Consider the following 22,028-nt stretch of genomic DNA (forward strand, 5'->3'; position numbering starts at 1 on the left):
GATCTATTGTTCAGAGTAATTGTGAAATAGATGGAGATATTATCAGCAGAATTCAAGTTGGAAGGTTGAAGTGGAGGAATGCATCGAGCTTGTTGTGTGATAAAAAAGTACCCATCAAACTTAAGAGAAAATTCTAAAAGATGGTAGTGAGGCTTACAATGCTTTATGGTGCCGAATGGTGGTCATTAAAAGAGAAGCATATACGTGAAAAGGTTGGAGTAGCTCTAGTAGAAGATAAGATTTAAAGGGAGTTGCCTTAGATGGTTTGGTCACATAAAACGGCGGCCTTCCGATGACCAGGTTAGGAGAGTAGATGTTTTAGATTTGACTTATGTTATGAAAGGTAGAGGGAGACCTAAAAAGACTTGGTTAGAAAATATTAGGAATGGCTTTTCTTTATTAGATTTAAATGAGAATTTGTCTTTTAATAGGACATAGTGGACAAAAAGGATTCATGTAGCCGACCCCACGTAGTGGGATAAAAGCTTGATGTTGTTGTTGTTGTACTTTTATTTTGCTACAAATGATGTTGCTTTCAATTTTTTTTCTCATTTTGAATATTACGCTTCCATTACTTTCTTAATTTTTATGTATGATTTATATATTATAATGGCATATCTACGCCGTATCTGTATCCTATATTTTTAAGAATTGATGTGTCCTGTATCCATATCTGTTCCGCCGTATCCATATCGATACAACATAGGCCGAGAGACTAAAGCCCAAGCACATAAGAGATCTCAAATTTCTAATTCAAATTCAAGATGAAATCCTAACCCTCCCAAATGAAACTAATTAAAGACAAAGGAAAATAACAAATTCTCTAAATAGCCCCTTAATTAAAAAATTTCCTTCCAAAGAAAGTTTAATTAGCATGTGGGCCCACAAGTACCCCTCTCTCTCCCTTCCCTAGTTCCGCCCAGCACCTTGGGCCGCCGGTTGTAGGTGTAAACCGGTTCAACCGGCCCAGGAGGGGCCGGCCTAACATAATGGTCTCTTTAAATTTCAAATGTCACTATCTTAAATATGATTTTAAAAGACTTCAAATTCTACCATAACTAAGCAGTCTATTTTTATGTTTTGCTTTTTGCTCTATTCCAATTCACAGCAGTTGTGTTAGATATTCCTTTGAAATAATTCAAAGGATATTTAAGTGTGCAATAGAAAATTTATAAATTGAGGTGAGTTACAAAAACATACAGTTTTCCCAAATAGCGTCTCTCCTATTGGATCACCTAATATTTTCTTCTTGACAGAAATTTCCATCTCCTTCTGCAAAAACCAAAAATAAATAAATGAATTTAAGATTATTATGGAAAAGGATACATTGCATATGGGCGTACCGTTTGCATGATGCTTCCCATCACAATATGGGATGACGAAGTATTGTTATACGCAGTTCTACCATGTATTACAAAGAGGCTATTTTTATGACAAGAACTATGTGAATTATAGATCACAAAGCAAAGGATTAAATTTCTATTCCCCGTTTGAAATTAGCATCTCAAGCCCCTCATAAATTATTAAATTTATTAAACAAGCACTAAAAAAATAATATTTCATAACGTGTCATTAATCATTAAACACAATTAATTCCACTAAAATGTTACCTTAACAACCAACAAATTAAAGTCAATGGGATCACAACATTTTGATTGACAGTGAGGGAAAACATGTAAGAACAGAAATAGGAGCAAGAATTTCATATAATTATAGAGATTATAAGTGGAATATTAAGAATCAAAGCGATAATGTGAAAAATTTTAAAGACATGAATGGACTGAACAAAAAATAAGATGCATCTAAAGAACAATAAAATTGAAGGTTCGTAATTATGCATTTCATCAAGGGAAAGTCATTTCACAAGAAAATAACGATGGCTATCCTAAACACCTATAGGTAACAAATGATAGGGGATTTACTAGAAATGCTTTAAAGTGCTACGATGAATTGTTTACATAAGAACAAGTTCCTAAAAAAGTTGGTTATGGTGTCAAATACAAAGATTGGATTCTGCATAGTTATAATTGATGTAACTCTGCTAAATTGACAGGATCAAAGGGAGATATTTGAAATATATGAATGCATGAAGACATGAAATTTTTTACTCATATTACGAAGCAAAAATAATGCAATCTTCAATGATACGACAACCCCTAGAAGCTTGGAAAATCAAGGCAAAAATAGATGGCTGGATTGAAATTTTAATAACTTTCACTTCACATTTCTCATAAAATCTTTTGAATTCCAAAGAGTCAACTAAACTATAATTTGTTTTATTAATAAACATGATGATGTAGTAGATCATTCACTTTGATTCCCTTCAAAATACATATTTCCAAAGATAAATTTTGATAGATATGATATTCTTACAATGACTAATTTCTTATGTTATCCTCGTATTTGTACACAAACTACCTTCTTTCACCTGTTTAGGTTAAAGGAGGTTTTCTTGAATTTAATTATCAATTAATTAGTGATCTAAACAACATAGTGGATAATTATTTCTAAATTATAATAATTCAAAAAAAAATAGAAACTAATTATATTTCTAAATCATAATAATTAAAAATTAGAAAATTGCATGCATGCAGATGTTTATACGTAATTCATTAAGAATTTCATTTTCATTAATGGTGTGAAAATGTATTTGTAATTTTACAATGCTAGAATAAACAACTGTTAACTTTCTTTATCATTTTAATGTCTTATCTTATAATGCACTCTCATAGGAGCAACATCTATATGGTACCATTAAAACCATCATCCCATAACCTTTTCTAGTCTAATCCCTGAGGTGGGTGATCTTTTTCATTTTTATTTCCAATTAGGAGCACCATCTAAACTGTACCATTAAAACACATTATCTAACTCCTGCTCGCCAACATGCTCATCCAGAGAATCTGATTAGCAATCATGGGTTGCCTCCTCTCAGGACACTGAGGTGGTTGTGTTAGCTTTTGTTTGTTGTGGTTTGAGTTTGGGGCTTATTGCTCCTTTCAGGAGTTGCCTAATATATTTAGTTAAGATGGGGCTTATTGCTCCATTTTAGGAGTTTCCGGATAGATTCATTTAAGATAGACTTGTTTCACCTTCTTTAGGAGTTTCTCGTTAAATTAATTTAGTTAGGATGAGGCTGATAGCTCCACCTAGGAGTTTGCCCATTAGATTGTTTTTAGTTTAAGGATTATGGTTCCTTTTAAGAGTTGCCCAACGATTCAATTAGAAATTGCCAAATAATTTAGTATAGGATAGGACTTATTGCTTAAATTAGAAGTTGCTTTGTAATTTGGTTTAGTATGGGACCTATGATACAAAGACATGGACACGGCGATACAAATACGACATAACACCGACATGGGACATGTCAATTATTGAAAATATAGGATACGGACAGGGGTTGGACAAGATATTATAGTTTTTATATTTTAAAAATAATGTATAAAAATTAATTAAGTATAATTTAAAAATAATTTAAAAATAATAAGTCAATTAATTAACTTTGTGCTTAAAATGATTAATATTAAGATGTAGAGTGTCGGACGCCGATGCCATTTATCAATCATCAAGAGAGGAGATAATTATGTTGTCGAGAGCCGGGCATTGATGTTATGCAGTAAATATTGGACGTCAATGTTAATAGGTCATTTATCGTCAATGTTAAAAAGGTATTAGACAAAAATAAGATGTCAAGTTGTGGGTATAGAAATTGCTAGTATCGAGCATCAATGTAAAGACAACGTCTGACTTTGATACGAAGATCGTTTTGAAATGTTGATGTTGTAATGACATTAGACGTCGATGTTGAGATGACATCGACATTGTTGTGAAATCAAAGTTGTAACCCGCCAAAGAGAAATAAAAATAAAAATATTCGATGAATGGGATATTAAGCATGGGTGATTGATTTAGTGTTGTGGATAGGAAATAAGAAATTTAAATTTTATATTTTTAAAAAGTAAAAATTTTAAAAAGACAAGAAATTATATTTAAAAAAAATCATAAAATATTTATGATACTTGTGTCAAACATGCGTGTCCAATTTGTATTTAATATTTTTTTAATCAGACACGTTTTTGACATGTCTGCCACGTGTCAGACACGTCTCATGTCGGATACGACACGCGTCCAACATGTGTCAGTTTCTACCTGCCTCTTTGAGAAGAAGTGTCGGTGCATCATAGGATGGGACTTATTGTTTCAATTAGAAATTGCCTAATAATTTAATTTTGGGTAGAACTCATTGCTTCAATTAGAAATTGTCTAGTGAATTGGTTTAGGGCTGATTGCTTCAATTAGAAGTTGCATATTAATTTGGTTTAGAGTTTATTGCTTCAATTAAAAGTTGCCTAGTAATTTGGTCTAAGCTAAGACTTATTACTTCAATTAGAAGTTTCATAGTGATTTGGTTTAGGGCTTATTACATCAATTAAAAGTTGCTTAGTGATTTTGTTTAGAGCTTATTACTTCAATTAAAAGTTGCCTAGTAATTTATTTTAGGATATGACTTATTACTTCAATTAGAAGTTGCCTAGTAATTTGTTTTAGGATAGGACTTATTGTTTCAATTAAAAGTTGCATAGTAATTTGGTTTAACATAAGACTTATTACTTCAATTAGAAGTTGCCTAGTGATTTGGTTTAGGGCTTATTACTTCAATTAAAAGTTGCCTAGTAATTTGTATAAGGATATGACTTATTGCTTCAATTAGAAGTTGCCTAGTAATTTGTTTTAGGATAGGACTTATTGTTTCAATTAAAAGTTGCATAGTGCTTTGGTTTATCATAGGATTTATTGCTTCAATAATAAATTGCCTGGTGATTTTGTTTAGAACTTATTGCTTCAATTTTTTTTTTTTTACTTAATGCTTCAATTAAAGTTGCATATTAATTTGGTTTAGGGCTTATTGTTTCAATTAGAAGTTGCTTAGTAATTTGATTTAGGATTGCACTTATTGGTTTAATTAACAGTTGTCTAGTAATTTGATTTTGGGTAGGACTTATTGCTTCAATTAGAAATTTCCTAGTGATTTGGTTTAAGGCTTATTACTTCAATTAAAAATTACATATAAATTTTTGGTTTAGAGTTTATTGATCCAATTAAAACTTATCTAATAGTTTGCTTTAGCATAAGACTTATTACTTAGAAGTTGCCTAGTAATTTATTTAAGATATGATTTACTAGTTCAATAAGAAGTTGTCTAGTGATTTGGTTTAACGCTTATTATTTCAATTAGAAGTTGCCTAGTAATTTATTTTAGGATAGGAATTATTGCTTCAAATAGAAGTTACCTAATAATTTATTTTAGGATAAAACTTACTGCTTCTATTAAAAGTTGTCAAGTGATTTGATTTAGTATAAGACTTATTGCTTAAATTAGAAATCGCTTAGTGAATTGGTTTAGGACTTATTGCTTCAATTACAAGTTGTCTATTAATTTGGTTTAAGGCTTATTGCTTCAATTAGAAGTTGTCAATTAATTTCGTTTAGGGCTTATTGCGCTGGGCAGGATCACGTGGAGGAGCAGAGACGAGAATGGGCGTGGGGTCTCATGGAGGCGAAGCAAAGTCAAGCCCGAGGGGAAAAGACGAGCACAGGCGTGCGGGTCACGTGGAGGCGAAGCCATGCACGGGCGTAAAGGTCGAATGTCTGAAACCATGTAGAACGAAGGCAGGCGGAGACGTTCAGGTCGCGAGGAGGCAAAGCCCTACGTGGGCATGCACGTTGAAGGTCGAAAGCCGAGCGTGGGATTGGAGGGTTGTGATCTTCGTGACGGAATGAGAGGGAGAAGGATTCTAGGCTCCTACGTGTGTATGAGAGGTCTTGTATTTTCTTTTTTTATATAAAATTGAAAGGGCGTGTCTCTTTAGCCAAACAAGGCATTTCTTCAGTATTTTTGTTATTATTATTTTTTCTTCTTCATCATCTTTTCTTTTCTTTTTTAACCAACATAGAGCACTAACATTATAATCACTAGCATCACATATGATTTCAAAATACAATATCCAATTAGGTATAGAAGTAACAAGTACAATGATCAAGTGCCATTTCAAAATGTTAAAAATTTTTAGGCATTTATTAAATTCAAAAGGGACAGCTTTTTTAAATAAATGGCATAATGAATTGGATATTTTAGAAAAATTCCAAATGAATTTCTATAAAAACCAACATGTCATAAAAAGCTTCTTATTCCTCTAATAGAAGTGGGAAGTGGATGTTTTCAATTACTCGTACTTTAACCCTATCCACTTCTAAACCTTTCTCAAAAATTTTATGGCCTAAGATAATAGTTATTGTTACCATAAATTGATATTTCTCTCAATTCAGTATCAAATTTGTTTCAACACATCTCTTTAAAATCATAGATAAATGTTCTAAACAAGAATAAAAAAATGTATCAAATATAGAGAAATCGACCATGAGTATCTCAATGTCCTACTCAATTAAATTGGAAAAAATTGATATCATACACTTCTGAAAAAGTAGCAGGGGTATTGCTCAAATCAAAAGGCATTTTCCTAAAGACAAAGATCCTATAAGGACTAGTAATTGTGATTTTATCCTAGTATTATGGGGTTATAGGAATCTAGTGTATCCTGAATAACTATTTAGGAAGCAATAAAAAGAATGTCCTGCTAGCCTATCCAACATCTGGTCAATAAAAGGCAGGGGAAAAGGATCATTTCTAGTTGTCTTATTCAACTTCTTATAGTCTATGTAACCATGGCTCATTTCAAAAAATAAACTACACTGATGCATATGGAATATTCCTAATGTTAAATTGCAATAGACGAAAATGATTAATTGCGAACATGAAATCAAGTAAATTTAGCTTAAAATGCATCACAAATAAAAAAATTACTCAAATATTGCCCGTTCACAAAACGAATTGTGTTTACATGTTCAGAATGCCAAAATTACTCATATAGTAGGCCCATATTGCCCTATTCACAACATGAAAGAAAAATACAAGATTTTCTAGCTTGCAAGGGATGATATAATTAGAGAAGCGCGAACGATCTACAAAAGGATCATCATTATGTTATAAATACAGTAATATATATTAATTAAATTAAATTAAAACTAAATTTATTAGAATAATAAATATTATCATGTAATTATATATATATATATATATAACATAATTATTGTTCAATTAAATTATTTTATTAATTTAATTATATATACAATCATCAAATTTAATAAAAAAATAATATCAAATGATAGCAAAGCCTAGCTCCCATCACCAGTCCCCACACGCAAGCAGCTACATACAATGAAACCAACTCTTCACTACTCCCTTTCTTTCCTCACACATAGCTCTCCACCAAAGCTAGCCAATGACACTTCCCCTTTTCTTTAATTCTACCAACAACCACCTCTCGACCCAAACTCCTTTAAGACTCCTAGCGAAATCCCTTAACCACTGATTCCTCTCCACTTTTCAAATCAACCAAAAATACCCACACACCCTCTTTGCCAACAAACACCTATGGCATCCTTGTTGACGATCCCTCCACCTCATCTTTATAACTCATCTCCCAACTCAACTCTCACAAAAACCATAGCCAGCTACCCCTCTATAATTGATGAGTATCTCATCACATACGAAACAAAGAGTTCAAAAAATAAAGAGAAAGAGAGAGAAACAAAAAAAGGAAATTTATCAAAAATATGTTTCATTCTTTAAGCGAACTCATTGTCCCCTCGTCATTGATTACCTTGCTCGCAAGGTATGATGAGAAGCCTCAAAAAATAAGTTTTTGTGCACTTTATTCCAATGTGATGCGTAAATTCATACTTAAGTGTTAGTATGCATTATTCAAATATATCGAAAAACTTTTGCATGCTCCCTCATGCAGGTGATGATTATGCCCTTTTTTAAACCCCAAATCACAATGTCTTACAAACCCTGACCATGCACACTTTTCAAGTGAAGTGGAAAGGTCCTGCTGAAGATAAAGTCCCTGGGAATGATTATGGACCATGGATTCATGTTCGGTTCAAGAATAGAAGAGTTACGAATAGAAGATTTGCAGGGGGCGGAAGGTATGGAAGAAATGTGAAAATGGCAAATCACGATGTGAAAATTGCAGATCAAAAAAGTGTTAAAGAGATGGATACATAAGTGGTGCATTTTGATCAACAGATTGTTGACATGGGCAATTGTTCTGATACTGTGAGAGGTAATACGGGAATGGGAATGAATATTGATGTCACTAATAAATTTGATGCTTTAGTAGAAGAGATTGAAGAAGGTGAGATGTTGAATCATCTCACAGTGGAGCAAACACAGGCAAAGTTGCTGCTGAAGAAATTGTGGATGTATTGAAGACTGCTGAAGAAATCCTGGATGAATTGAAGACTGCTGTTGCACTTAACAGCAACTTGGTCAAGCTCAAATTGGCCAAAGAATTGAAGTCATTGGGGCCTCTTGAACCCGAGCATAGGAAAAAAATAAGAGATGTTAAAGGAAGTGTGACAGGCGAGGACTGTTCCCCTCAGTTGGCTCAATGTCGTCCATTGCCTTCTGGAATTGTAGGGGGGTCAGAAAGAGAGCTGCCTCTCTGTATCTGAGGGAGATTGTAAGGGATTATGATGTGTTTTTTATTGGAATTATGGAGACTAAACTAAATAGTGTTGATAGAAGGGATGTGGATAGCCTTATTGGGAGTAACTGGGATTTCTTCCACCTCCCAGCTGTGGGTACTTCTGGGGGAATTTTGGTTTTATGGAACAGGAATGTGGCTTCTTTTGTGGTAGAGGAGAGTTCTTCTCAAGTGGTAGTTGGGGCACTTACTACTCCTTCTATGGGTGTGTGGAAGGTGGCCACTATTTATGGTAGTAGCTGTTGTGTTGAAAGGAGGAGCCTTTGGAGTTTGTTAGAAAACACTTTGGTGGGTACGGGTCTGTCCTTGGTGGTAGGGCAGGGGGCGGGGGGGGACTTTAATTGCATCTTGAGTAAGGAAGAGAAGAAGGGTGGGAAGAGGTTCCTCTTTTCTAGAGGTTCTAGAGAGATGAGGGATTTTATGACTAACTCTGATTTACATGATGTAGGTTTTGTTGGACCAAGTTTCACTTGTGCAACAACAAAGAAGGAGCTTCAAGGATATGGGAAAGGCTAGATAGATGCTTGTTAAATTCAGCATCTTTACACTTGGTCCCTTCAGGAAAAGTGCGGCACCTTGCAAGGGTGGCGTCAGATAATTGTCCAATTGTATTTAAATTGGAAGCTATGCAACATAACAAGACAAGGATCATTAGATTTGAAGATACTTGGAGATCTTATCCGGCGGATTGGAATATTGTTTTTAACTCTTGGAAGAGAAAGGATTTCGGGGATGAGGTGGAGGTTCTTCAAGCTTAGAAGGACGTTGAGAGCTTTATTCTCTTGGAGTAAAAACAAATGCAAGGATTTGTGCAAATTGAAAGAAGAATTGAAAAGAGAAATTCTGGAGTTACAGATTAAAGAGGCTTCGGTGGATGTGTTTTTTGTTGAAGACTTGTTCCTGCTTAGGAGCAAGGTTCATGAGCTTAATGTTACTCTTAGAAAACTCTCTACTTGGTGGAATCAAAGGGCTAAGGCAAGATGGCAAGAGGAAGGGGATACAAACTCAAAATTTTTTCATAGCTTTGCATAGGCTAGGAGAAATGCAAAGTTGATAAGACAAATCAAAGATGGACATAACCATTTGGTGGAAGAAGAGGAGCAGATTGAGCAAGTTTTCTTCAGTTTTTTGAAGAAAAATGGAGAAACAGAGATTGTCAATTGACGGGTTGGCCTGAGATTGCTGCGGAACAGAGGCTGAACCTGTTGGATAGGAAAGCTTTGGAGGCTGAATTTTTCTCGGAAGATTGTAAGGAGGCTGTATTCCAGCAAGGAAATAATAAATCACCTGGGGTTGATGGCGTGACTTCCTCATTTTTTAAATGCTATTGGAGATTAGTTGGTGACACTACTTGGAAGGCGATCAATAAAATTTTTAATACTGGTAGTATGCACAAGGAATGGAAAGATACTTTGATTGTATTAATACCCAAAGTGAAGAATCCGAGTGTACCATCTAACTATAGGCCTATCAGCTTATGTCAAACTACATATAAGATTGTAGCTACTATGTTGGTAAATAGGCTTTAAAAGTATATGCCCAGGATGATATCTGAGAGCAGGTGGATTTCATTCCAGGTAGATCATTGTCAGAACACTGTATTTTGGCTCATGAGATTTTTAACAAATTTAAAATTTCAAAGAACAAAAAGGGGATGATGGCGGTAAAGCTTGACATGGAGCAGGCTTATGATAGCATGGGATGGCCAACTTTACTTCAAATTCTCAATTGGTATGGTTTTCCTACGGTTTTTTCTGGTTTCCTCATGGCATGTGTGGTGAATGTGAGGTTTTCTATTATCTTAAATGGGAAGATGCTGAGATGGATCAGTGCTTGCAGTGGATTACGACAGGGATGTCCACTCTCCCCATATTTGTTCATTATGTGCTCTCAAATGTTGTCCAATACTATGGAGCAAAGGGGACAAGAGCTGGGTATTCAGATATCTCCAAGAGGACCAAAGATTACACATCTTCTTTATGCAGACGATGTGCTTGTGTTTTCAAAAGCAACCTTTACTTTGGCAAGATTATTGAAGAAAATTATTGAGGATTTTTGCAGGTGGACGGGTCAGAGGGTGAACATCAATAAGTCCCAAATTTTAATTGGGAAAGCTGGTAGAAGATCTCATAAAAAGGTGGCTGGAATACTTGGGTTCAAGATTGTGAATGAATGGAAGTACTTGGGTATCAAGATCTCTTTAAGGAGATTAGGATTGGCTGACTTTCATGATTTTTTGAGTCAAGTAATGGATAGACTGAATGTGTGGGGTAAGTAGTCTTTATCTTTGGGAGGTAGAATTACTCTCTTGAAGACTTCTTTACTTTCTTTGCCAAATTTTATACTCACACATTCCTAGTGCCTAAGAAAATTCTGTATGAAATGGAGAAACTATGCAGGAATTTTATTTGGCACAAGTCGGATGGGAAGAAGGGATTGCATTATGTGGTATGGGATGAGATTTGTAAGCCTAGATGTGCAGGTGGATTGGGACTACAATCTTCAGTTATCAGAAGTGGTACATTGAGGGCAAGGTTGGCTTGGAACTGCATCCAGAACCCGAATTCTCTTCTTCACCGAACTATCACTGCTAAGTATGGGGAGGATATCATGGATGGAATTTGTAAAAAGAATTCATCCATTGCTTTGCGGATACTTAAAGATGGAGGGAAGCATCTTAAGAATATTGTTAAATGGAAGGTAGGTAGAGGTGATAGAATTAATGTTCTTAGTGACATTTGGCTATTGGACAAAAGTCTTAATGCTTGGCCGACTTTTGTCGATTGTATTGCCTTGGAAGACATGATGGTGCAGCAGCTTATTTCTGAAAATGGAACTTGGGATGATATGAAGTTAAAACTGTTCTTTCATGAAGAAATGGTGTTGTTAATCAGGCAAATTAAAATTGATAACTTTGTGAAGACAGATAAGATGGAGACAGTGAGCAAATTTTTGGATAGATCTATTTCAGCATTGGCATATGAATTTGTGCGGAGAATAAATATAAGGATGAAGACAGTGGTTTATGTATTTGGTTAAAGAATCTTAAGCTCAATAGCAAAGTGGAACTATTTTGGTGGCGTTTAAGTAAGTTTGCTATCCCTACCAATCATTTTCTCAAATTTAGAAGACTTGCTGTTGATGACTCTTGTGCTAGAGGATGTCAAGAGGTTGAGAATTATGAGCATATTGTGGTCCGTTGCAAACATCTTATTGAGGTTATTTCTACAATAAGAGGATGGGGATTTGTTGTTCCTTTGTTTCATTCTCTGGATGAATGTTTAGAGGAATTGAGGATAAGATCGACCTGGAGTTCTAGCATGGTAAGATTGTATTGTACAGCAGTTTTTATGTCTTGGAAGAACCGAAACCTGGTGAAGCATGGGAAAGCTGCTATGTCTAGTTCATTGGTGGCGGTAAATGTAATTTCTCTTACCACATTGAAATCTAATCCATATCTAGATAGCTGGGGTACTAATCTCCCTTGGGAGTCACATACATCTTGGCATCCTCCATCGCTAGATTGGATCAAGATTAATGTGGATGCATCATTGTTACCCTCTAATCGGGCCGGCATTGGAGGGATTTTCAGAGATTGCAAAGGTAGACTTCTTCTTGCATTTGGGAAGAATACAGTACATTGGGATGTAGCACAAGTTGAATTAGAGCCAATTATTGCAATAAGGGAATTCATCCAAACTTGGATGCTTGAAAGCAAAGGAGTTATCATTGAAAGTGATAATATCAATGAGATTACACGCATTCAACATTCTTTGAAGAAGGTGGAGTGGCAGTTGGAGAATTGGCCGATCAAGGAGCTTCTCTTCCTTAATGATTTCAATAAAATCATTTTTCATCATGTAAATAGGGATTGTAATCGAGTGGCTGATTTTTGTGCCCCTTTGGCACTAGATAGTAGTTTTACTTTTGATAGTTCCTCTTTTGGTAGCATTCCTTCCTCTATGCTTGAGTTAATCAAGGAGGATTGTAACCCTTTTAGCAATTGTAATTAGTTTGATTTTCCGTTCTAATGCAAATTTGCACTTTTTCAAATAAAAAGTGAAGTGGAAAGGCTTGCACTCCCAAAGAAGCCTCATATAGAGTGGTCACGTCGGGAGGTCGCCGAAAATTTCATTAATAATATATATATAAATAAATAATCATTATATTTTTAAAATGTGTAATAAGATTCTAACTCATAACAAAATTTGAACTCAACTTCTACACCACCTGATTAGTAATATATACATGCAAGCATATATGTCTTCATTAAGAACTCAAAAAGAAACATTACATGCATTAATTGACTAAATATCTATAAAAATAATAAAATATAAGTATTTGAGCATCATGCATTGGCAACTCCATAAAACATTCAAATTCAATTGCAACATCTCGAAAAGCATGCAAACACAAAGTGCAAATACATCAAAAAATTTTACAACTGCACTGTGTGAATGCACAGAGAAAAGAGTGGATGCATAGTGCAAGTATCAAAAAGCATATACATACACCGTGCAAATGTTACAAAAAAAATATTCAAGTGAAAAATGCATGCGTATTAAAAAAATGTGCAAGCACACCACACTAGTGCATCAAGAGCTCAAAATAAAATAGAACACGCATTAGCTCTCAAAGATTCATTGTCATATCAAGCATATAACTATGAACAAATAGATTTCATACTAATAAAGACATGGCACATATCCACTAACTAATAGTATTATTACCAAATGGTACCATATGCAAAATGTTATAACCAAGGCTTTGCTATAAAATAGCACAATTATATGACGTTCATGACTATTTCCCAAATTTTTCCCAATGGCTCCAACCCATTTGAGTTGTGAATCATAGGGTACAGTTGATAGAGCATAAAACTATTTATTAGCTAAGCTAGACATAAAATTGTGCACTTAAATAAATATTCATCTAAGGTCTACGAAGTTCGCTGACAAGGATCTTTCGATCAAATTGAGTCGACTAACTCCATATTCAACCCAAAATGATGGAATTATAGGATTTTATTCATGTTTGTCATCATTCCTAAACCATTTACTTAAAGATGAAGGCTGTAAATTTTCTCAGTCCCAAAACCTAAACTTATTGCTACTATGCATTAAATACTTAGCATATAACAACTCACCTTAATTGACAATTCTCTTTCATTACTGGAAGGGAAAATTAATAATAGGGGCTTGCGCTTCTGAAAACCTAAAAATGAATTATAAATTTCTCAAAAATTGGGGGCAAAATATTTGAATTGTTACTTATCTTCAATCTAATTTGGCTATTGAAAATTTTGACCTAAAATTATAAACTCTTTCAAAAGAGCTGTGCGTAAATTTTAAGATTTCTGACTCCTTTATGGAAGGTTTCTCATTCTATTTTTGGCTTTTAGTATGCAAGTTATGATGGCAGCAAAAGCATAATAAAATTGGAATTTAAAATTATCCCTAAAATAATTTTTTTTACAAACTAAAATTTCTTTTTGAGGGTGGTTCTCAACAACAACAACAACAAGCCTTTGTCCCACTACATGGGGTCGGCTACATGAATCTTTTTTCTCCATTGTGTCCAGTTAAAAGTCAAATTCTCATTTAAATCTAATAAAGAAAGATCATTTCTAATATTTTCTAACCAAGTCTTTTTAGGTCTACCTCTACCTTTCTTAACACAAGTTAAATCTAATACCTCAACTTTCCTAACCGAGTCATCGGAAGGCCTCCATTTAATGTGACCAAACCATCTAAAACGACTCTCTCTAATCTTATCTTCCACTTGAGCTACTCCAACCTTTTCACGTATATGCTATTTCGTATCCTATCTCTAAGGGTCAAGCCACTCATCCACCTAAGCATCCTCGTCTCTGCAACACTTAACTTAGTATTATGCTTCTCAACTATTGAAATAATCATATAGAGCCAACTAATTTATTTGCGCTAGTGTGGGTAGACATAAATTGCATATTAGTTATTACCATTTTCATTTATATAGAATGAATCTTGAAAATACTCCCTTCACCATATAGTTGCGGCATAGAGCCAACATTCAGTGAATCAATGTCGTCATTAATACAGGAAAGTCTAGAGTAATCATCAAGTTAGGCGGCCTTGAAATTTCCATTGTTAATGCAAGAGCTGCTGCAATGCCCCTTACAGACATTATTGTCTAAGGTCTTGTCAAAAGGTCTCTCTTAATTCTGTATTCTGCCTTTTTTCTTTTTTTTTGGATAGCTTTGCTCCATTTAAGGAAAGATCAACTTCATGCCTTGTGCGATGAGAAAAGCGGAGGGTTGCGTTAGGTTGTCAACAGCCAACATAAAATTTATCAAATAATTATATTATATTTTTTTTAAATCCTTAAATGTCACTAGTATATCGAATAATTATAACATGAATATTTAATACATTGTAGAATTAATGGCCAAACACTTGTTTCAAAACTACAGATTAAACAATAAACTCCACAACCACTGGCGATTGTCCCCACCCATAACAAATTTGTGAATCTAAAATGGGTGAACAGAACTGATGCAGAACATATATGAAATTATGATTTAGATAAGGATTTTTGCACGCCTTATGATTAAGAGCAAGTTAATTAAATCTTTATGATGATTTAAACAATGAAATAAAACACTAAGAGCGGTAAACAAAAACTTAGGCCAAGTTACTTGCGGAAAGTAAGAACCACAAAACAACCAATTACTCTTGATGCAGCCTACGAGATAGGTTTCAACAAGAAATCCCTTAATCTAGTAATGAAAGCAGTGCTATGAATGTCCCTCACACAATCCTACTAAACACTATGCTTTAGTGGAAAGGATTAACATAACTTTCATGATTAATTTAGAGCTACAATCGAAAGCAACAATAAGGATAAAGGATTTGGAGGAAGAGTCTCACCTTCGTCTGGGTTTAAAAGCAAGTTACTGATGGAGGGGATAGTGGACAGCAAGTATCTTGAATCAGGAATCCGTAGAAAGCAATCGAGAGCCTTCTTGAACCAATGAACAGCCCGGGAGAAGTGCAGAAATTCAGGACAGCTCCCTGATCTTCATTGGACAGCAACAATGAGATCTTCTTGGACAGTTCTCTTGCTGATTTTGATATTTTTGGACAGTAGTGAAGCATGTGTTGGAGGCGAGGGTTTGATGTGGGTAGCGGGTTGAGAGAGGGAAGAGGGGAAGGGAGTGAAATTAGGGAATTTATTCCTTTGATTGGAGTCTAGGTTTTGGAAAGAAATTAAATGGGAAAGGACGCATGGGGCCGGCGGCTTCAAGAGGAGTGGAGGGGATTGGGGAATGGTCTTTAGTGCTTGTCTCTTTGGGAATTCCAATTAAGGAGGAAAAAATTAATTCCAATCCAATTCAAATTTGATTTGGATTTGATTGCATAAATTTTCTAAAATAGAACTTTATTTTAGGAAATAATTCGAATTTCAAATATTGATTGGTTGATTAGATTGAAAGCATTCTGAAAATGATTTGTATAGAAAAGGAAAGAAGTAATGGAGGGATTTGAATTTTGTAGGTGAGAGGGAGATGAGATGACCGGCGGATAGACTAGGATTAGGGTTAGGGCTCGGGGTGCTCCAAATCAATGTAAGCATAATTTTTTTTTTTTTGAGCATTTCATATATATGAATAAGAAGAATAACTTATTATTATTTTGATTACAGAAAAAAAATATGGTTTTCATCTAATACAGAAACTTATTACTCTATTTCTACATGAACCACCATTTCATTATATCATTATGATTTCTATACCCATTACGATTCCTGTACTCACAGCACTTATCTTAACATGGAATGGATCGATTAAGATAGTGGAAAATCAACGGCTGAGATAGCTTAGGAAGATTGTAGTGGATAAAGCATTAGGCTTATAATATTATATAATTACTGCACTTGCCCATTATATTCCTCATACATTCCCGTCACTTTGTTCTATATCATTTGGAGTTCAAATGCAAGTGAGCAGCAGAGGGATCTATGAGAGCTTGCTAGGGCTGCTCCTGTAGGCTGTTGTGGAGACTTTTGATCCTATGATCCTATTACTAATTCAAGCAGGTAAAAAAAACTTCAACATCAAGCCTATAGTGTTTTGAAATGAATATTGGCTGAAATTTGTAGTTGATAGAAGAGGGAATAGCATATTATGTGCTGAAATTTTATTACAAAAATCTGAAATGTATACTTTAGATGTCAGTATGCAGATTTTTGAAATGGTATGAAGAAATCAATATTTCTTAAGTGTGTATGGCTGAAAGTTGTATTGTTGTAATTGGGCAAGAATTAATAATTTATAAAACAAAAGCAGTAGGGAGAAAGGGCTATGGTTAGACTAGCTGAAATTAGTTTTTGAATTTTAAAAGATTTGTTTTTTTTAAATGATATGCAGTTGTTGAAAGCAATTAAGAAGGGCGGAAAAAGCTAAAGACGGTGGAGAATTAAGACAAGATTATTGTTAAATGAGGAGAAATGTAGTGGAAATAGTGTACAAAAGGAAAAGAGGCCACGATACTTTAGGTGAACCAAATTACCCGACCGTCCTGGAAAACGAGGTGATATACTTAAACAATGCTATATGAAATAATAGAAAAATTTATATACTTGTCAATTTATATTTGTTATATTTACCCTAGCATTTATTTCAATTTAGTCAAGTATATTCATGTATGAATGAGTACAACAGCATGTTATGATGGTTAAGAAAAAGGAATGATATTGGGAATATTAATAAGTTATAAATGGGGAATAGGCCCGCACCAGCAAAGGCAGCAAAGGCAAAAGACCTGACGAGGTAAGCCTGCACTCTCGAAATTCTAAAAGTTGGGGATTATGACCCAGCCTTGAATGAGAGAGCAGCACCAATTCTAGAAATTGGGTATTTGGACCCAATCCTGAATTGGAACGTTGGATGGGTGCAAAAGCTTATGGCCATTATATAACTTATATATAAATGCTGAAAAGAAACATAACAGAAAGTGATGTTTTATATTTCTTATGTTTAGCAAAGAATTTTACATGGGTTTTACATTAATGGTTAACATGGTTAAAATTATTTCTTTTGCATTGATTGAGTATTTCATTAAGCATTGGCTCATTGGGCAGTGGTTATACTGCAGGCAAGGGAAAGGAGCCCGTAGGGCAGTAGGCGAGAAAGAGGTGATAATCTGTGTTAGGTGTAAATATGTTTTGGTGTACAAAGATATCTTAGAGGATATCTGAAGAATAGCTATATAAACCTTTTGATATGTAAGTAAAGTTCAAAAGTTTTAGTAGAGCTCTATATTTGTTTTAATTATATTGATGTTCAGTAAGGTATATTACATGCTTCCTATTATTAAGTGTGAAATTTTATATGTTGAAATCCTTCTCTGTTATACTCTAGTTTGAATGTTAGAGGATGAGCCAAATTGAGGTGTGACAGAAATTGGTATCAGAGCCTAAATAAAATCAAAAGGAAGCATAATTGGAGTTAGACCATGAAGTAGGATGAGATATTATGAATCTGATATATACAAAGCTATAGGTTGAATAAAGTTTTAATAGAAGTATGCATAACATTTTAGTACAATAGCACGTGTGCATAACAGGCTTATTTAATGCTTTGAAATGATTATGTTTACTAATATTAGTATATGTATTATATGAATTATCTATATGTATCAGATAATATATCTGAGGAGTTGCCAAAAAGAATGACTGGTCAATCTTCCAGGCCAGATATGGAAACAGGAATGCATGAGGGAAACAAGTCTAAGGAGCTTCAATATATTGTGCAATTGATTTCATAAGTGGTAGATAAAATGGCATCTATGGAGAAATCTTCTACCAGCAGTGGATCTAGATCAGAAAGTGACAGTGAGGTGGATCGACATTTAAAATTATTTCAAACTTTTAAACCTCCAGCATTTAAAGGTGCAAGTGATCCGAAAGTGGCTGATGACTGGTTGTTGAAGATTGGAAGGATTCTAGATTGTATGATATGTTTTGAAAATAGAAAGGTACCATTGGCTACATTTGTGCTAGAAGGAGAAGCGGAAAGGTGGTGGCAAGCACAACATAGAGAAAAATTTGGACAGATGCCTATCACTAGTATACATTGGGACGATTTTGTAAGGGTTTTCAGAGATTGGTTTATTCCTCCTTCAGCCAGATTAGCTCTGCAAGACAAATTCTTCAATCTGACTCAGGGTTCTAAGACAGTTATGCAATATGAAGCTGAGTTTACATCTTTGTCCCGATATGCGCCACACTATGTTATCACCCAGGAGGAGAAGTGTCACAGATTTTTGAGAGGCTTGAGGGATCAGCTACGACTTGCATTGGCGCCTTTTGATATCAATGAATTCTCAGTCTTAGTGGAGAGAGCTAGGAGAATAGAAAATGAGCTTAATTTTTCTAAGCATAGTCTGGAGCAACAACCAATAGGCAAAAGGAAGATATTCGAAAGGGATGATCGATTCAAAGATAAGAAGCCAAAGTTGGAGGATAAGCAAAAATAGAGTCAGCTTGAAAAGCCTTTGTGTGAGAAGTGTGGGAAGCGACATTTTGGTCAGTGTTTGGTGGGATCTGGCCGATGTTTCAGATGTGGTGAGTTGGGTCATCGCAAGGTAGACTGCCCTCAAGAAAGAAGAATTAATGTCAGACCACAAGGATATCTACCAAGAACAGACACAACATAAGAAATATCTGGAAGGTAATCAGACAGGAAAAGCTTAGTTTTAAGGAAGGCCAATAGTACAAGGAAGACCACCATTTCAGTTGAAAGGAGAAGCATCAGATGTTAAAAGAAATCCACCTGTGAAAGCTAGAGTGATTGCCATTACACCCCAGGAGGCCAAAGATTCAGAGGAAGTGGTTACAGTTATACTTTCGATTTCTAACAAGTTTGGCAGAGTTCTTTTTGATTCTGGTGCATCCCATTCATTTATTTCTGAAGAATTCTTCTCTGATTTATCTGTTGAGACTGCATGTTTTACGCCTACCTTATATGTTAAGATGCCAACGGGGGATAGTTTGCCTGCTAATAGGATGTTCCTTATAAATTTGAATATTCAAGGTTACAAATTTCCAACATAATTGATTATAGTGCCTATTAAAATGTTTGACATCATATTGGGAATGAATTGGTTAGTTAAATATTTCGCTACAATTGAATGCTGGAAGAAAAGAATAAAGTTTAACTTACCAAATGTGAAGACATTTTATTTCCCCGGTGAGAAGAATGCAACTTCCTCTCTTGTGAGTGCATTGAAGATGGGCAAATATTTAAGGAGGGGTGAGTTAGTATTCTTAGCCAAAATGGAGGTCTTAAATAAAGATGTCCAGGCAGTGCAGAATGTTCCAGTTGTCTCTGAATTTTCAGATGTATTTCCTGAAGAATTACTTGGATTAGCACCTGAAAGAGAAGTCGAATTTGGTATAGAATTACAACCAGGAACATCAACAATTTACAAATCTCCTTATAGGATGGGCCCAAAGGAATTGCAAGAGCTAAAAATGCAGTTACAAGAACTGATGGATAAGGGATTCATCCGAGTTAGCCATTCACCTTCGAGTGCACCTGTACTTTTTGTTAAGAAGAAAGATGGATCCATGAGAATGTGCATTGACTATAGAGAGCTGAACAAAGTGACAATTAAGAACAAATATCCACTACCCCGCATAGATGACTTGTTTGATCAGGTAGCCAGTGCCACGGTATTTTCCAGAATTGATTTAAGATCAGGATATCATCAAGTGAGAGTTAAAGAAGCAGATGTCAGTAAGACAGCTTTTGGGACCAGGTATGGCCACTTTGAGTTTAGAGTTATGCCTTTTGGGTTAACAAATGCTCCTGCTATCTTTATGGATATGATGAATCGGATTTTCAAAGATTACATAGATAAGTGTGTGATTATTTTTATTGATGACATTTTGATATACTCGGGGACGGATGATGAGCATGCTAAACATTTGCGCATAGTTTTGGAGACATTGAGGAAAAATCAGCTATATGCAAAATATTCAAAATGTGAATTTTGGCTAAAAAGTATTCCCTTCTTGGGGCATATTATCAGTGGTGAAGGGATTTCTGTAGACCCACACAAAGTAAAAGCAATTATGGAATGGCCAACACCAAAGAATGTTACAGAGGTTCGTAGTTTTCTTGGACTCGCAGGATATTACAGAAGATTTGTCAAAGGATTTTCACAGATTGATATGCCTTTGTCTAAACTAATGAGAAAGGAGTTAAAATTTGAATGGACAACTGAATGTGAGAAAAGCTTTCAGGCATTGAAAGAGCATCTGACGACAGCCCCACTATTGACACTTCCCTCAGGAACAGAAGGATTTCAGATTTATAGTGATGCATCTTTGAAGGGCTTGGGATGTGTTCTAATGCAGAATAGAAAGGTGATTGCTTATGCATCTCGACAATTAAAGCCCCAGAAAGAAATTATCCCACTTATGCATCTCCTCCATATTTATAATGTTGTATTCACATTATTTGCGGGCCCCACTAGCCTAGTATCCTCTTGCTACAAGACAGAGAAAGTACACCTGTGTGCCCCACCAGCCTAGGATCCTTTGCTAAAGGACGGAAAAGGTACACCTGCGGGCCCCATCTACTTAGGATCCTAAGATGTCATTTCGAGGCTCTAGCATTGGATTCCTAGAGTATTCACTAGTAGGTGAAATACGAACGTAAATATGAAAGTAAATACGGGTTTAAATACAAGTGAATACGGAAAGAGGGGGTAAAAGTAAGAGTAAAAGTAAAAAAAAAAATACATTTCCTACAAAATGCTTTTGTGTTCATTGTAAACACGTAGGAATCCCCGCACATCCCCGATAATTTTTCGATTGAACTCTTTGTGATAAATTGCCCGTCACATTGCAAGTCACGGGTGCTCTAACTAGCGTGCGCGTCAACTGTTAAAGTTTGGTGGCTCGTACAGCCCGTGGACATATGTCTTCAAAAAGAAACAAAATAACGCACTCTTATGTGTCACGAGTTGTACGACCCCTAATTAAAGTAGACACATCACCACTTGAAATTTTGTCGCCTACGAGCAAAGTAGGAGATTCGTTAGAGCACTACAATGCCCCTACATAAAATAACAAGTAGTGCACGACAGTCTACCTGTACAAGGCAGCAAACAATTCAATCCACAAGCTGCTACAACCCGCCACCGAATCTGCAACACTTGTACAAGCAGACAGAAGACGTACATAATCTCTCAAATGAAATATTGTGTGCATTCAAATTGCAATTACATGCACAACTAAAATATTTTAAAATCCCCCTGCACCTATACTGTAGTTTGTATACACATAGGTAAACTAAAGAGGAAAATACGATCTTGACCCGCATGGGCCCCAGCGAGCGTGTTATTGGTACACACGTGGCGTCTAGGGATG

The 22,028-nt window shown here is 35.2% G+C and overlaps 1 protein-coding gene across 1 annotated transcript in view; it reads right to left on the reverse strand.

Annotated features, from left to right (window-relative positions):
* Positions 1–604: 604 nt before the first annotated feature.
* LOC110104865 overlaps positions 605–22,028 on the reverse strand; it is a 34,562-nt gene continuing 13,138 nt past the window's right edge. Inside the window, exons 5-6 of the mRNA XM_020834136.2 lie at positions 1,201–1,272; positions 605–715 (exon numbers count right to left, since the gene is read on the reverse strand). Of these exons, the coding sequence (XP_020689795.2) occupies positions 605–715; positions 1,201–1,272 (183 nt within the window). The remainder of the gene's footprint in view (positions 716–1,200; positions 1,273–22,028) is intronic.

The sequence above is a fragment of the Dendrobium catenatum genome, unplaced genomic scaffold (assembly GCF_001605985.2).
Source record: "Dendrobium catenatum unplaced genomic scaffold, ASM160598v2 original_scaffold_172381, whole genome shotgun sequence".
NCBI lineage: Eukaryota > Viridiplantae > Streptophyta > Magnoliopsida > Asparagales > Orchidaceae > Dendrobium > Dendrobium catenatum.